At 45.6% G+C, this 17923-nt stretch overlaps 2 protein-coding genes across 4 annotated transcripts in view; one reads left to right on the top strand and one right to left on the bottom strand.

Annotated features, from left to right (window-relative positions):
• The window catches only part of DGLUCY (D-glutamate cyclase), an 87493-nt gene extending 76259 nt beyond the window's left edge, over nucleotides 1-11234 (top strand). Inside the window, exon 14 of the mRNA XM_073638251.1 lies at nucleotides 10508-11234. The gene's annotated coding sequence lies outside the window, so the exon portion shown is untranslated. The remainder of the gene's footprint in view (nucleotides 1-10507) is intronic.
• CCDC88C (coiled-coil domain containing 88C) overlaps nucleotides 1-17923 on the bottom strand; it is a 56943-nt gene that overhangs the window by 26351 nt on the left and 12669 nt on the right. For all 3 annotated transcript variants that reach the window (XM_073638244.1, XM_073638246.1, XM_073638247.1), the window contains exons 4-18: nucleotides 11732-11801; nucleotides 11271-11329; nucleotides 10369-10452; nucleotides 9717-9857; nucleotides 6565-6749; nucleotides 5868-5949; nucleotides 5476-5634; nucleotides 4743-4889; nucleotides 4512-4656; nucleotides 3937-4118; nucleotides 3631-3768; nucleotides 1852-2922; nucleotides 1112-1239; nucleotides 670-811; nucleotides 50-220 (exon numbers count right to left, since the gene is read on the bottom strand). In XM_073638244.1, coding sequence (XP_073494345.1) covers nucleotides 50-220; nucleotides 670-811; nucleotides 1112-1239; nucleotides 1852-2922; nucleotides 3631-3768; nucleotides 3937-4118; nucleotides 4512-4656; nucleotides 4743-4889; nucleotides 5476-5634; nucleotides 5868-5949; nucleotides 6565-6749; nucleotides 9717-9857; nucleotides 10369-10452; nucleotides 11271-11329; nucleotides 11732-11801 — 2904 coding nt within the window. The remainder of the gene's footprint in view (nucleotides 1-49; nucleotides 221-669; nucleotides 812-1111; nucleotides 1240-1851; nucleotides 2923-3630; nucleotides 3769-3936; nucleotides 4119-4511; nucleotides 4657-4742; nucleotides 4890-5475; nucleotides 5635-5867; nucleotides 5950-6564; nucleotides 6750-9716; nucleotides 9858-10368; nucleotides 10453-11270; nucleotides 11330-11731; nucleotides 11802-17923) is intronic.

The following is a 17923-nucleotide window of genomic DNA, read 5'->3' on the forward strand; positions in this document are numbered from 1 at the left end:
TTGCAATAGAAATGAAAAGAAGAGAAACTCCTCAAAGAAAAGAACTTACATCCCGTTCCACCTCGATGACTCGGTCCTTCGCCCTCCACAGCTCCCGGGTGCTCTCCGGATGTCCGTTCTCCAGCGTCTCAGTGTCGTGGATTTTTCGGATGCTCCGACCCCAGGAATTCTGGACGGTCGGATCTACATTCTCATTTTGCATCTCGAGATCTTGTTTCAGCTGAAATATTGGACAAGACAAATATAGCAGCAAAGGACAAGATCACTGGAACAGAAGAGTCACATCGCCTGGCATGTTACAAGACTGCTGACCATCTAAATCTACAATCTGACTTTCTTCTTTTGATGTAGAGTTTGTGCCACTTTCCCAGGCTCCGCTGGCACCTCCTGCCCCTGCTGGTGATGGCTGGACCCTTCCTGGTGCTGATTAGGTTTCCTGTTCAGACTGTATATACATAGCAGAGTCCGTATTCATCACGGTAGGAGATTAATCACTATTCTGCTTTGATCTGCAGAATTTAAAGGTCTTAAAGGTCCCTCCAAACTCAGAAAATAAATCAGAAACTTCTAAATACACTGTGAACACCAGTTCCTCGCCAGTTACGCTTTTGACAATCATTAAATGTCTAAGATGAGAATCCCCACATAGTCCCAATCCCAGCGTCTTACAGAGTTCAGCTCGTTCTGCAGCTGCTGGTTAAGATTTCGGACTTCGTCCACTTGACCCTCGAGCGACAGGATTTTACTTTCTTTTACGGCCAGAGTTGTCTTTAGTGTTGATTCAATCTTACTTTCCAGAATCTTGTATTTCCTGTAAAACAGGGCACAGTGTGAATAAGGGTTCATTTAGATAAATAATAAATGAATTCACGTCTTTGTATAGAAATACGATCAAGGGTGGAGAAGCGATTACTCGGCACCGAGACGTTGCCCAATTCATAAGCAATACAGTCACCCTCTCCCCTGCCCGAAATGGCTGAAAACAGCGAGCAATAGACTGCATTCATCTACTTCTTCCCCCTCCTCAGGCAACACATCTTTACTTGCCGTATTATTATACTACCGGGGCCAGAAGCTGAACTGAAGCTTTTTGCACATGGGGTTCACTTACTTTTCAGCATTACTGTTCTCATCTTGCAGCATTAACTCTTTATTTAACCCAATCTTCTCCAGTTCTAGGCTCAGTTTGTCCAACTCGCTTGACATTTGTTGGGTTTTTAACTTTTCCAAGACCAGATCCTGTGGACAGGGGTACGAGTTAGTAACAGACAGGTGTACAACAAATCGCCATCTGATCTACACACCAACGTTTTACAGGAAAAATCCACTTCTAATGCAGATTATCATATGCCGCTCACAATCAAAGCTGCATTAAAAGCTCTAACTTCCATTTACCTGAGCACGATGCAGTCATGCAGGTAATCCACACCAAAATGTAAATACGGTACACATCCTACCCCGGTCCAGTGCCGACTCTTCGGCACTGCTTCAGTTTTTGTGTATTGGTTGTGACAGGGAGATCACGACTACAATACACATCAAAGTGCAGCAAATCTATGAGCTCGACGGATGTAGACAGCACAAGCCACCAGAGTCAGTGATTGGCTGCAGCGGTGATGTGCACTGTAATCATAATGTAACTCCTGCAGCTAATACACAGAGACCAGAGCCTACACTTCAATGTGGAAAACCACTTTAAAAGGTATTCCACACGTTTCCACCGCTGGGACCCCCGATGAGGATCCGGAACAAAGTACTATTCTCTTATTAACTCAGAATCTGCCAGGCGAGCGTATGATAATAGGTTTCCTTATGTTTCCCACTAATATCAGTAATGTGCTGAGCTCGTACCTCTCTCAGTGTTGCCAGTGTCCTCTTATCGACAGTCATCTGTTGCACCAGGTCTTTATTTTCCTTTTCTAGTTCTCTGGTTCTAGAAGACGACTCCCTTAGCCGGGAAACCTCCTTCTCTAGTGTTTTACTCTCCTTCTCCAGGTCAGCCAGCTTCACAGTGTTATCATCCAATATGGCATCCTTCAGCTCTACCTGCTGCCAAAGCCTCTTTGATTCCTTCTCCAACATCTTCTTGTCCTTCTCCAGCTGCGTCATCTCCTGCTCCGCCATCTTCTTTTCTTGTTCCAAACGTTCCAGCCTCTTGCTGGAGATCTTCATCTCCTCCAGGGTCTTTTGCAGTTGTTTATTTTCCTTCTCTGTGTCCATAAGCTCGGTCTCCAGCTCGGTCACTTTCTTATTTCCAGCCTCAATCATCTGCTGAAGCCTCCAGTTTTCCTCACTCAAGCCTTGGTAGCTCACTTCCAGACGCTCAGACTTTTTTCCCAGTGACTTTAGCACTTCCACATTCTTCTGCAGATCTTCCTTCTCCTTCTGGAGCTTGCTGTTCTCTCTTTCGATCTGGGTGATCCTGGTGCAGGAAAATCTCATCGCTTCCACCGCTCTCCTGAGCTCTACGTTCTCTTCATCCAACTGCTTGTTTTCCTTCTCCAGAACCTCCAGCCGGATGGAGACATTCTGCAACGTATCCAGAGACTTCTTGAATATTCTATTTTCACTTTCCAGCTTTCTATTCTCCTTCTCCAGAACCTCCACCTTTTCTTCAATGATCCTCGTGGAGGACAACTTCTTAGCCAACCCTTCATTCTGCTTCTCCAGCCGTCGGACTTCCTTCTCCATCTCCTCCACTCGTTCAGCCTTGTCCTTCACCTGATCATGGGCCTTCTGCAGCTGCTTCTTTTCATGCTCCAGCTCGTTCAGTTTACTGCTGGTGTCTGTGATGGTTTCATGGAGGACCTTGTTTTCCATCTCAACGTCTTTGACTCTTGAATCAGTGCTTTCTTGGGCTCTTTGTCTTAAAGCAGTCATCGCCTGGGACAAGTGTTTGTTTTCCTGTTCCAAGTCCTTAATCTGCAGAAAACAAAATATCCATCTAAAATGATTGTCTGGATATAATATTGATTAAACAAATAAAACACCTCTCAGTTCAGGTGACTGTTCAGAATACGATGAGGTGTCTACATGAGGGATAATATGATTTCTGGCCATTATATCACCATTGTATCCTGCACTTTCCACCAGTTTTCCCTCTGCAGTCGCTCTCTCTAACTCACAGTTGTCTTTGAGCTGGTGTTTGGAGACGAGCTGCTATTAAGTATTAAAGATATGAGGGATTTCTGCTCTCCTGTCTCCATGTAGCACATTACCAGAAGCTGTATGGTGGCTATTATATAACTGTACTGAGCAGTGTAGCTGTGAATCTACATCTGCTTTGAGATAGAATAAACACTTCTAGAATGCAGCACCATTACATAGCAGTAGTGAGCAGTGTAGCTGTGAATACAGCACTCATATGTGTCTCTGCCTCTCCCCTTCCACCCTCTCCATAAACCTCAGTAGGCATCTGTCTCCTCAATGAGATGGCAGTCAAACTTGTATTGAGCAAGATGGATTTTAGCAGTATTTCAGATTAAATGATAAAGGAGAAGTAGTGGCTCATAAGTGAAGAAAGATTCAGATTTATCAGACAAGATTTATTACACTTGTTTCTTATATTTCGCTTGTACTATTGATTTATGCAGAGTTTGATGAAATGACAGCGACCATTTCATTACTGACCTGCTTTTCCTTCTCAGATTTCACATTCTCCAGAATTCGAGAGAGATTTTCCTTCTCCTTCAGTAAATCTTCTCCAAGACTCTCCAAGTCCGAGCTGCTCTGTTTTTCCTTCTCAATCTGAGTGTGCAGGTTTTCAATCTAAAAGGGGAAAAAAAAAATAATAAATTCTTTAATTGGTCACATATTTGCCCCCACATTTCACACACAACGACCCCCATGTTCTTATAATCAATCTGCATAAGACCACCAAATGGGAGAAGCCACATGGCAGGAGGAAGTCAGTCACCCTGTCCACCGCGTGCCCACCTTGGTGTTGAGCTGCTGGTTCTCCTTCTCCAGTTCCTGGCTCTTCAGGCTGCTTTGCTCCAGACTGATGGAGGCTTCTCGTAGCTCCTGGATGATCTGCTGAAGACCCTGGTTCTCTTTCTCCAGCTTCAGGATGCGACTGGACGCAGATTCATTCAGCTCAAACACAAAGGATTTCCTGGCTGTCAAGGAATAAGTTGTAAGTATCTGAGCAGGGGAGCGAAGAGCGCTGGATCCGCTGTATGTAAGGTGCCTGCACTTGGGATACTGCACTGTAGCTGATCACCTTCGATCCCTCGGATTTTAGTTGACATAATCAGTAGATTTATGCCACGCCACCCAACAGGGGGCGCTCCTCTGCTACATTTGTCAATTGTAGGAAATTCGTTGGTGACTCACTGCGTAAATGATAAAGAGCAGGTAACACGACCCGAGCGCCGGAGCAAAGAAACAATCAAACGATACTAATCGCATCCTTATATCACCTGAACAGGCAGCAGAGGGTTTTTCTCTAGTATAGCGAGTATATATAGGATTATTACTATAAAATGACAGGGTCTCCCCGCCGTTCTTACCATCGGACAGCTCGCTGCTCTTGGACACCCGATCCAGCTCCCAGCCCAGCTGCGCCGACTCGTTCATGCTTTGCTTGTGAGCGATTTCCAGCACCATGTTCTCCTCTATCAGCTCCTCGATTCGGTTCTTGTCCGAGAATCGGTCCTGGCGACACAGAAGCAGCACATTATGAGCCCTGACTGTGCCATTACCCAGAGTAACCCATTGTGGTGCGGCATTTGCCCCCTTACCAGCTCCAGGTCGTGGATCTTGGATTTTAGCTGCAGATTGTCCTTTTCCAGCTCGTGCACTTTGTCGGTCCGCGCCCGCGCCGCCTCCAGCTGCTCCTCCAACAGAGCCTTGGTCTCGATGAGAATCAGATTATCTTCTCTCAGCTCCTACACACCGATGACAGACGGTACATTTATCATGAAGACTGTGCGATATGTAAAGTCTGATACTCCAGAAATGACCGCTGTAGGGTCAGTTTACACTGAATTTCTGGCATTTTATTCAGCTTAAGAACTACAACTCCCCTCCTCCGACCTAGATGGATGCTGCAGACAAATGATCTGATGGCAGATTTTCCATTACCGTTTTACATTTGTCAATCCAGAACATATTCCTGCTGTACTAATGGAATTTATACCCTTGTATGTGCGGTAATAGGTGGTAATATAATAAATGTATGTATTAATCTATACAAAAGGATGAAGGGAGTCGTCCTGGGTCAGCGCTCCTGCACACAATGCCACATGGATCAGCGTCGTCTCAGTTTCGCCGCAGCTCTCTACATGTAAAGTTAATGAGATCACATTTCTCCTCCGGAGAGAAACTGGAAATTTAATCTTTTCCAGCAAAGTTCATTCTCCGGGTGTCACGAAACCTGGCGCAGGGCATCCAGAAAATGATGCCGGTCCTGAAGAGAGTCCTACAAATGATGTGACCCCCTCACGTTCCCAGACGCAGATAAATGTCACCTACGTCCATCCGCGCTTTGTAGAATTCCACGTCGTGAAGTTTCTCTTTGCAGCGGATGAGTTCACTTTCCAGGCGGTCGACTTTGCTGGCTGCTTCCTTCAGCGAATCCACCTCATCCCGGTACGTGCGCGCGGTTCGAGCCTCAGCCGCCAACTGGATGTTCTAAGAAATGCCAAAAGATTAGAGGAAAAAAAAATGTTATTTGTGACCTCATGGGTGAGATTTCTGATTGATTATGGCAGCAGGTTAATGGTGACGTCGCGGTAAATGGCAAAAACAGGGTTTCCACATGGAAGGAAAGTAACGCAACCCGCTCAATAATTCCTTATAAATCTGAATGAGCGGATGTCGCCGGACAGCCCTCGTCCAAGCAGATGAAGTGATTTCTCTTTTACCTCCTGTTTGAGCCTCTGAAGCTCCAGGTTCAGTCTTTCTACTTCATGTTTAGTGTCCAAGAGAATCTCCGACTTTTCTTCTCTGAGCAGGTAAAGGGAAAAAAAAACAACAACAAAAAAAAACAACGTATTTCTTAGAAATCTGAAGATAAAAGAAAATGCACGGCTCAGTATAATATTCCAGAGCTGCGCTCATAATTCAGCATGTCATGCTTGCTGACTGTTTCGAATAAGTAACAGAATAGTGAGTGCAGCTCTGGAGTATAATACAGGATGTAACTCAGGATCAGTAATGTAATGTATGTACACAGTGACTGCACCAGCAGAATAGTGAGTGCAGCTCTGGAGTATAATACAGGATGTAACTCGGGATCAGTAATGTAATGTATGTACACAGTGACTGCACCAGCAGAATAGTGAGTGCAGCTCTGGAGTATAATACAGGATGTAACTCAGGATCAGGACAGGATCAGTAATGTAATGTATGTACACAGTGACTGCACCAGCAGAATAGTGAGTACAGCTCTGGAGTATAATACAGGAGGTAACTCAGGATCAGGACAGGATCAGTAATGTAATATATGTACACAGTGACTGCACAAGCAGAATAGTGAGTACAGCTCTGGGGTATAGGTTACAGTATTTTATGATCTCTGCACCATTTTGACCAGTGTCTTCCCGATGAAAAATAACTCACAATTCCTGCCGTAGCCGTCGTAATTTTGCTTTACTGTCTGCGAGTTCCACTGCCAGATGCTGCTTGTCCTCTGTAGAAAAATGGTTGACCACATTTGACAACATATCTGGACTTGAAGAGTTGACCGGAGCGGGCGGATTCAGAGACTGGAGATAATCCCTTTCCTGGGTGAGATCTACAATCACCTGAAAGAACAACCACGATATTAATCAGCCATTCCCCCAGGACCCTCCCATCGGGCATTGGTCCAGGGGCAGATCTCATATTGTCCTTACTCCCGGTGAAGCTTTCCGTGTGCTCGGCGTCACCCTTTTTGCTTAATGTTATTAAATCAGATTCCATGAGGAGTGGGGGAGGGGAAGGGACAACTGCTCTGAGCAATTTTCAGCTTCAAAACCAAAAGTCAATGTCAATTTTCAAGTTGATTCGGTCACTGTCCTGACAACAATCCAATCCAGCTAGAGATGTCAGTGAAGCAGCTACATGCCGGACCTATTAAAATGCTCGGCCAAATAGAGACAAGCGGCAGCACATGCATGAGGGAGAAGCTAATCTCCTAGTGATAAAAAAGGGGCAACCAGTAACAGCTGTGATAAACAGGTGACTCCTAATGCAACATCTAGAATATTGGTCCCCACCTTCTATATAACTGATGCTCCTTATGCAGACAGGCTTTTGGGGCCCCCATCATTTACCATGGCTGGGGTGCACCCCCTATATCACTATGTCCCTACCACAAAAGTCAGTGGATCCCGTAAAAAAACAACACGATCATCTATAAAATATCTAATATACAGGGTGGTTCAAAAGTAGGTGGCCAGAAAATAATAACATTTATTTAGATTTATATATAAAATTATATTTACTAACACAAGCATAACATTGACAATTACATTTTATTCTGAACAATAATACAAAAGCCCTTAAGTGTTATCAGCGCAGGGGCTCACACTGTTTTCCATTACAATTTGAACAGCTTTGAAGTCGCCTCTTTCGCTTCGACAAACTTTTTTGCACAAGTCTCTTGGGTATTAATTTCTTGGAATGCATCTCTTATGTAATTCTTCAAATCACTGACACTTTTTGGTTTTCGACTATAAACTTTGTCCTTGAGTACTCCCCAAAAGAAAAAATCCATTGGGGTCAAGTCTGGTGAACGTGCCGGTCAATCAAGTGGGCCTCTTCGGCCAATCCATTCATTAGGAAATGTTTCATCCAGATACTCGCGGACCACTCATGAATAATGTGGAGGGGCCCCATCTTGTTGGAAATAAAGGTCATGTGAATTAGGCTGTTGCTGTAACTGGGGAACAACTTGATTCATTAGAATTTCGAGACACTTATCTCCTGTGACTGTTCCATCAAAAAATATTGGTCCTAAAACACCAAAACTTGAAATACCCCAAACATTGACACCAGGCTCATTTAGTTGTTGCTCTAATGTTAAATGCAGGTTCTCATTATACCAGTAAATACAATTATGTCTGTTAATATGGCCGGATAATGGGAAAGAAGCTTCATCACTCCACATAATGTTATCTAAAATTACTGGATTTTCTTCAATTTCGTTAAGCATAATCTCACTAAATTGCAGCCCCCTGTCTGGATCATCCTCCAATAAACCATGAATTAGACGTGGAGGATCCGCTTTCCACCCAATAGATTTCAGGATTCGCTTGATAGAAGCTCGTGAAATCCCCTATTCCACAGAGGCTCTTCTTGTGACTTTTTTGGACTCTGAACAAATGTTTCAGCAACAAGTTGTTTCTTATCTTCTGTACAGACGGTTTTGGGTCGAGCAGTTTTTGGAGCATTAAGGATTGAGCCGGTGGCATTGAATTTGTCACGAATGCGGTAAATGGTTTGTCTCTTTGGGGCTTGAGTTCCAAGTGTTTCAACCCAATTTGCTCTAACGGTTTTTTTTATCTGTGTTTAAATTATTTGCCATTATGTGTTATCTGAATTATCTGAAAAGAAAACAGATTTGGGGGAGATCTATCTGTGAAACTGGCTCAGTTGCCCTTAGCAACCAATCAGATTCCACCTTTCATTTTCCGAAGAGTCTGTGAGGAATGAAAAGTGGAATCTGATTGGTTGCTAAGGGCAACTGAGCCAGTTTCACTTTACACCATGTTTGATAAATCTCCCCCTTATTACACTTTCTGTCCACCTACTTTTGGACCACCCTGTACATGGGGGCAGCCAAAAATTTTTTACTCTGTCAGCAAAGCCTAAAAAGTAACTCGGACCCAACTGTTTTGTTCTGTGCCCTGGAGACCTGATAACACATAATTGACGGCTCAACTGTAAAAAGTCCAAAAAATTGACTTTATTCATCACCCAGAGACATTTCCATAAACAGACCCCAGGGCGGCCGACAGAACATCCCGTCATGGACCCAATGTCAGATAATGCATTATGAGCTCCGTCAATGGAGCAGAGCACGACTCCCCCACGGCCCAGATTAATTTTGGCTGCTGTTCAAAGAGGACACGTGAGCGTCGCGTCCTGCGCCAGAGGTCACTGCCACCAGCGGGAAGAGGTGACGACTGCTCCCTTCCTCCCCAATCACTGGGTGGAAAAAAAAATCAAAATCACAGGACGAGTGCAGCATTAGGCCCATGACCCCCTGGAGACGAACATGATATAACACCACCAAAATATGCAGAAAAAGGACTCCCATGGTGAAAGAAACGTGACTTCGACCCTAGAAAAACAACCCTTGTCGCCCTCGCTGTAGGAGAGTCTCCTACTTTGGAGGACACGGTCTGTCTGTGGACGCCCATTCAATATCTGCTGTTTGCTGGGGGTGAAAGGCATCATTAATGGAAACGATAGTAATCCAAAACATTCAGCCATCTGTGTGACCCTCCCCACTAACAAAATGCCAAAACCTCACCCCTGGCTCCTCACAAAAATGGCAGACCTGCAAAAAATAATTAAAGTTGTCCACTGCAATCACCTGGATTCCATCTTTCCCAGATACGAGTAGTGATCTGTTTGGTCCTTATGGACCCACTGACACTTGATTTTAGGACCGGGAAGGGAGGGGGGTGTTATGCGACTCATGGATTTATGAGGGATGGAGGTAACATCTCGCACCGCAGGACGCCTCTTCAGGGCTATGATTGCACCCGTCACAGACATCTTACCTCTTTATATTCATCCCTCTCGTCCAGCAGCCTCCGCAGGTGCAGCGCCATGCTCCGGGACAGAGCGTCCAGCTCTTCAGGGGCCACGTCCGGTACATCCAGCCATTGTAGATCGAACACATTCTCCTGGTTATGGGTCACCTGTCACACAGCGAGATCCTCCGTTATTTAAAGAAGCACAACTGGCTTCACTTATTGATCTGAGAAAGATGGGTGACAGCAGTATGGTTGCCACGATGGCTCAAATAAGTGAGGCTTTGCCGGGCCCCAGAATGGTAACCAGTCACTGATCTGGCATAATTAGGTGGGAGGCAGGTCGGCCATATTGGCGGTATCCCAGCTTTCCTATTAGTGAATGGCATTTATGGTCACATCACTGATGCCGACTCCAGGACTGAGCTCAGGCATCGCTAGCAGTGGGCACCAGCTACCTGTGCCAGTCTTACCATATACCACCAGTGATTGCACCACTACATGGCGTACTATATAGTATACTGGCATCATACTGGGGTGGGTCATATTTATTATCGGTTCCTCCGGGTCTCGAGATCAGCGACCGCCATCTGCCGCGTCCACCCTGCGCACATCATAGTCCCGTCTCCAGGACAACTCAATAACGCAATGAATAATACATGGCGGCAGCGAGCGTTACCTCCTGGATGTGCGATACGATGCCCTCCTGCGTCTCGATATCCAGCTGCTTGATCTTCTCGATGTACTCCTCTTTCCTGTCACACTAGAATAAAAAAACAAAAATAATTACATAAAGGCTTTTATCTCATCTTTTCCAGACTCCTGAGTGGCAAATCTGACAAATGTAACCAGGCAGAGGGAACTAGGAAAGCTGTGTGACACGATGGCGGCCATATTGATTATCACACAACTTTCCCCGTAACAAATACATGAGGACATGATGCTATAACCAGTAGTTCATTGCTGGAGATTATGCCGGCGGCGGCAACGGCAACAGGAAGGAACACGATTCAGGTACGGCAGCCATACTGATTGTAATCCCCCTCATTGTTGGTGATCTCAGCTAATTATTGACCCTGACAATACGGATTTTCCCAGCGCTGGAGGCGACACATCCGCTCTGCTGGGACACGTCGATTCTAATCCCGCAACGTCTCCTCTCATTATAACGCGCCGTTAACACGGCAGAGATATCAGCCGAGCGCTGACAACACCGCCTGGAAGCGCTGACAACACCGCCTGGAAGCGCTGACAACACCGCCTGGAAGCGCTGACAACACCGCCTGGAAGCGCTGACAACACCGCCTGGAAGCGCTGACAACACCGCCTGGAAGCGCTGACAACACCGCCTGGAAGCGCTGACAACACCGCCTGGAAGCGCTGACAACACCGCCTGGAAGCGCTGACAACACCGCCTGGAAGAGCTGACAACACCGCCTGGAAGAGCTGACAACACCGCCTGGAAGCGCTGACAACACCGCCTGGAAGCGCTGACAACACCGCCTGGAAGCGCTGACAACACCGCCTGGAAGAGCTGACAACACCGCCTGGAAGCGCTGACAACACCGCCTGGAAGCCCACCTGTACGGCGCAGCCCAACATCAGCAGCAGGAGCTTCTTCACCTCCTCCATACTTCTCCCTGGAGAAACAGAAACATATAGAAATACATGTATGTGTAAAGAATCCTATATCTATGTATGAACCATATGTGCATATATTTATGTGTGTGGATGTTTGTATGTATAGATGCACACTGGCATCAGACACACAGTATTTGGAAAAAAGTTTTAGGCAGGTGTGAACTAATGCTGCTGAGTAAGAAGCTTTCAGAAATAAAAAAATAACCCATCGTCATTTCTATGAATTACCAAAATGCAAAGTGAAAAATATAAAAAAGAGAAATGTGAATCCCATTAATATTCTAATTTACTAAGTATTCAAAACTTTGCAAAAAAAAAAAAATTTCCACACCTGCCCAAAACTTTTGCACAGTGTTCGATAAACGTACAAGACAATGGCACTTCTGCAAAGGATGACGCACCTGTCAGAGGGTCTTTACCAATCAGCAGGACATTGGGCAAAGTCATCACGATCAGCTGCTGCAGAATCTCCTGGAAAAGAAGAAAATGGAAAAAAAAATAAAAAAGGATTACAATATATATAAATATACATAATAATAAAACTCCTTATTTTTTTTTCTTTCATTCAGTGGAAATGATTGTAAAAATTCACAACAAAGTCCATATGTAATTTGTGCATATTTTGTTGTGAAATTCTGGTAACATATGGTGTGTGGTGCAGTTTGCAGCAAGTCAGTTTAGCAATATTATACACATATACACACTGCCCATCATCTACAATGTCCCTACCCCTCGACTGCAGGATGGGGACCACTATAGGTAAATACAGCGCTGCGTAATTCACTAATGACGCTGATTCTAGGTGCAGCGAGCGCAGATATCGGGGGCCTATATGAGGACGGATACACATGTATATTGCCCGAGGGGTTCTGATCACCAGTCCCACATTCCAGCGCCCCCCCGAGCCTCTAAAGGAATTAGTCACAGCCAATGGAGACGCCTGAATATAAAGAAACAAGAAAGCAGCGGTGAGGAAAGAGAGCGCTAAATAAACGCCAAAACGAACAAAACCAGAATGAGCTCATCCGCCCGCATGATTAACCCATTCACAGCCGAAACAGTAGACCCAGCAGCACAGGGGTGAAAAACCCTTCCGCCACCAGGTTCATGAGAAAAGTGACAGAAACTACGCGGAAAAGACGCCACTTCGGTTCTTGTTAGAAGCCGCCAGACAGCCCCCCAATAGACACTGCACTGTTAGACATTGGGGAACATTCGCTTTACTACCCTAAAGGTGAAAAATAGTCTCTAGAAGGATAAGAAAGACCCGCTGCCAGACCTGTCATACATTCTGGATAATCAGACAGATGTGCGCCAGATTATCAGATGCATATATAGACGGAGGTAGCAGAGCCTAGGACACACTGAATGTCCCCTCCTTCTGCGGATCAGTCAGTGTCACTTGTCGATGATGTCCACCATGCTGTACACTGCAGTCACGTGATCAACAGCGCAGTCTTTGTTGCGTCCGACAGGAACCAGTTTTACAACATTAACTGACTTTTTTTTTCTTTTTAAGCCGATCCCCCTAAAATAAACAGAAGACATCGACAGTCCCAAAGTCCATCCCCATAAAGAGACACCAAAGAAAAAAAACGCACATGACAGCGCCAAGCCCCATAAAGCTGCACTACGCGCTGCCAATCTGTATATATCCCATAATGCACCACTGACAGGCCGATGTAACGGTGAGGATCCTGGGAAAGCGGGGTGACCACCCGTTTATGGGACGGTTTTTGCTTATTGATTTTAGAGGGAGGAAACACAAACCACAATGTAAATCCGCTCCGGTTCCCACGATAGTGTACAATTCCCCTAATCCCGATTCTAGGTAACGTTCAGACGTCGTGTATTTTAGCGCAGATTGCGTCAAAACGCAATTTATCGGGGCGGATTTTACCCAATTGGGATCCCTAATCTGCAGGATAATCTGCTGGCTGTTTCGTTTTTATTTGTGCGTTTCCAGAACACAAAAATACATAAAAAACCCAATTATTAAAAAAGTTTAATGGAAAAAAAAACAACCTTTAATCTGGCAGTAAATATGCCGGATTATAAAATATTCTGGATGAATAAAAATTTATCAGATGATAAATTACAGAATGGCAGATGAAAGAAGCGTCCCTGTATACAATTCTGGGACGACCGGACTCAATATGATGGATACATGGCCGGTGGTTTAGTATTGAGGAGAATCCCAACCTTGGATTTCGATGATTCGTGCACAGGAAAACGAGCTGCGAAGGGTTAAATGGATTTATAAATCACAGAGTAAATAATCCGAGCGTTCATCGGCCTCAACAGGACACGGACCCCGGACAGGGGGTGGAGGTGATAATGCCAAGGAGGATCTCACAGGAAATTGCATGAATAGCAATTCCCTAAATATATTATGGGGTACTTTATAAGGGTTTCCAAGATTAGAAAAGATTGCCGTTTTCCCCCAGAAATAGCGCCACCACTGACTACAGGTTGTCTATGGTATTACAGTTCAGCTTCATTGAAGCAAAAGGGAGTTGAGCTGCAGTATCACACACGACCTGAGGACACGGGTGGCGCTGCTTTTATTACCCTGTATGAGGGCATAAACTTACAGGACTTACAGGGATCTAAACTCCAGCGCCAGGACAGGGGCGCTGGTTATGGCCGACTGTATAGAGCAATAGGCACATGGTGAAATAAACCAGAGCTTTGAGGCTGCGGCTCTCCATCACCAGACACACAAAGAGTTAAACAAAAAAAACTCCGACACCAGGTTAAGTCATGGATCTGATGCCAAGAAAGTACAAAAGGGCAGCTCCTGGCGACGAGCGTCAGCCTGAAGGACATTTGTTTAATATTACAGCATCATAAAAACCGAGAGTGAGAACTGCACAGCAGCACAAGTCCCACAGCAGCACAGAGTATTTCAGGAGAGGAGGATACAGATATGAGGTGGCTGCAAACTAGATAGAAGCATGATTCTTCCAGCAGCACAGAGCGTTTAAGAGGAGTATGTGGATCATAATGGATGCAAACTAATAGTTACGTGGGGGAAAGAAGCAGGATCCTCCCAGCAGCACAGAATATGTAAGAAGTAGAGAGGTCACAAACTGCAAGAAAATAACAATGTGCCCGAGCAGCACAGAGTATTTTAGGTGAACTGTGCTGATCTGTATTTATATAGGAGAAGGAGCTGCAGAGCGGAGGATGTGATAATGGGGACAGATCAGACACCATACGATATAGGTGACAGGTCGGCCCAGTTCAGTCCTTGGTGACCCTGCACAGGTCGGAGGGTTTCATGTCCATCAGTCCAATGTAATGAAGCTGTAATTAAGCCACATCATATCCGGCCAATCCACTGCCCCCCATCTGAACCCTACAAAATCCACAGACCAAAGCTGCAAGGATTGGACCAAACACTTGTTTTGGAGAGAAGAGTTTTGGATATTGAAACTTGGAAATCGGAAGCCCTAATGGAACAAAATTCTAGAAAATAATTCCCGTATGAGGATATTAACGCTTCAGCTTTGCAGCAACTACGTGATGATCACTGAGCAGTGTAACGTGGGCGAATGGGGTCACATTGTAACGTTTAGGGTAGCGACACCAGCACGTTGCAAAAAGTGGGAACCTGTTGAATTTTGTATGACTTGCTTGTCGCCACAATGTAACTGTTCAGAACGTTCACTGCCCACGAGGTCAAAAATCAGCCTAAGTGTCTTTATAACCAAGTTCACTTGTAATCCAGAAGTCCGTGTTTCATGTGTCAGCGGCCACAATGTAAATCTACAGGAGGATTTTAACTTGTCAGCGACCCCAGGACTGGCACTGGCAGGGTTTATTCACACGCTCCTGTCAAATCTGAGGTTGATTTTTTTTTTATTTTTTTTTTTTTAATTTTTGGATTTGTAAAAAGCGGGTCAGCAGCATCTCCCGTTACCTGCGCCCCTGACGAGGAGTGACACATGACAGCTGCACCCCCCGATCAGCTTGTCTCTGGCACCATCTGTCACAAGGGCAGCTGTGATCCGATGGCTGCTATTACCAGTATTCTCAGAAGATTACCCCACTACCACCGTCCTGGCAATTACCAGCCCTCAACCCCAAGACGCAGAGGGGCTGACAGGCAGCGCTACCAGGAGAGATGATGAAACAACAGCTCTGATCCGACTGACCGTCATGAGGCAGCCACATATTCAGAGGAGAACGGCAGCAGGGAAACATGGAGGCAGCCAGAGACTAGATACTGCAGTGTCACCCATGGTAGGATTAGATACACGGCTCAGCAGACAGTATCACACATGATAGGATTAGATACACGGCTCAGCAGACAGTATCACCCATGATAGGATTAGATACACGGCTCAGCAGACAGTATCACCCATGATAGGATTAGATACACGGCTCAGCAGACAGTATCACCCATGATAGGATTAGATACACGGCTCAGCAGACAGTATCATACAGGATAGGATTAGATACACGGCTCAGCAGACAGTATCACCCATGATAAGATTAGATACACGGCTCAGCAGACAGTATCACCCATGATAAGATTAGATACACGGCTCAGCAGACAGTATCACCCATGATAGGATTAGATACACGGCTCAGCAGACAGTATCACCCATGATAAGATTAGATACACGGCTCAGCAGACAGTATCACCCATGATAGTTATACAGAATCTGTGTATCTAATCCTATCGCAGCTGCGTCCCACCGTCCGTACAGTACATCCTTTAATCTGGCTGCAGATTTATAGGTTAGATTATAGGAGGATCTGCTGGATGATCTATATGGAAGTCGCAGGATATTACCTAACTCCCCGCAGTATTTTCTGGCTGATCCTGCAGTCCCAGGACTGACTCCTATAAAATAACAGAACTGTGTGGAATTGTTACTTGAGCAATTCTCTAATATATACACTCATTCACACTGCAGCTTCCAGAATGGTGACCGGTCTACAAACTATGTCCTATGAGGAACGGTTAGAGGATCTGGGAATGTTTAGCAACAGAGAAGACTGAGAGGAGACTTAATAGCTGAAGGGCCGTCACACTGTGGAGGGATCAGCTTTATTCTCATTTGCACAAAGAAAGACTAGAAGCAATGGGATGAAACAAAGGGAGAAGATACAGATTAGATATTAGAAGACACTTTTTGACAGTGAGGTGATCAATGAGAGGAACAGGCGGCCACGAGAGGTGGTGAGTTCCCCTTCAATGGACGTCTTCACACAGAGGCTGGACAGACATCTGTCTGAGAGGGTTTAGTGAATCCTGCATTGAGCCGGGGGTTGGACCAGATGACCCAGGAGGTCCCTTCCAACTAGAACATTGTAGGATTCTATGATTCCAGATAAACCATCTGATGGGACCCAGTATACAGCCATTACACTATATGTTATATGTACAGCACTTCAGGCTCCGCCGCAGGTGGAGGGGGATGTTGTGTAATCCACAGATAGAGGCTACAACGATACATGAAGAACGTGTAATAACATAATCACGCTGCGCCCAGTGTGTACAATACACAGCAGTTACTATAGGGACCCGGGGCCAAGAATCTGCCTACATGGCGGCTAAGCCACATGCCCGGCCCACTACGGCTAATCACGTGTAATTATTAGACGCCCATTGTTTACAAGACCAGACACGGGGCGGCAATCACACCCCAAGTACAGTATGTACTGACAGAGGAGCATGTGCCGTCCCTGGCAACAAGCGACGCGGTGACCACTGGCCATATAGTGCACGTATGAGGCGGAGGACGCGGTGCTGCCATCCAGCTCCATCTGTAATCACTCCGACTAATTAATGTTTCCAGCACAGAAGCAATCAGTAAATGCGGATCAATATTAATAATAGATGGGCCCCCGGGGGGCCGTGGCCTGTCTGAGTCCTTGGGAAAACATAGCTGGATTTAATATAATGAGGCGTTATTAACCCTTGTGAGCCCAGCTTCACACGAAAAGATCCCTCAATGGGAAGGGTTTGCTAAACGGCACTTTCAAAAATTCACTTTCGCTATCCCCAATTTATGAGCAGTGAAAGGTTAATTTCCATCTAAGTCCAATTATTTTCTTTGTGCGTCTCTTCCTGCCCGGAGCATATGTGCCATAAAGGCAAACCATGTGGCTCCTATAGGGCCCCAGGAGAGAAGGTGCCCAACCCATATTGGTTAAAGTACCTATAAACAGGGGAACAGATCTCCTTTCACCCAAGAATCATGGGAAGGAGATGGGGCACGCTCCAAGCCTTCCTGTGCCATGTGATTAGGGGTATGGTGGGGGTAACCTGCACCAGAAAATAGGAGGTGGCATTTTAATCTTTTGAAATTGCTCCCCTCTTCCATGTGCGACCCCCCGGAAAAAAACAAAACAATCCAAGGACATCCCACCTGCTCTTTAAACTGCAGATTAGACGGGAGAGGCCCATCCAGGGACCACTGTGATCGATTGGATCCAGTGATCTCCCCCTGATCGGATGGACGTACGGATAATTGACTAGCTGATACATTTTGCTACAAAGAGAATATTTCATATCTGAAACGCGTTGCTGGAGGAAATCAGAGGGAAGTCGCCTCCCCAGGATTTGCTGAGTATCG

This window comes from Phyllobates terribilis, unplaced genomic scaffold (assembly GCF_046119375.1).
Source record: "Phyllobates terribilis strain yellow unplaced genomic scaffold, ASM4611937v1 Scaffold_7__3_contigs__length_470593459, whole genome shotgun sequence".
Classification (NCBI taxonomy): domain Eukaryota; kingdom Metazoa; phylum Chordata; class Amphibia; order Anura; family Dendrobatidae; genus Phyllobates; species Phyllobates terribilis.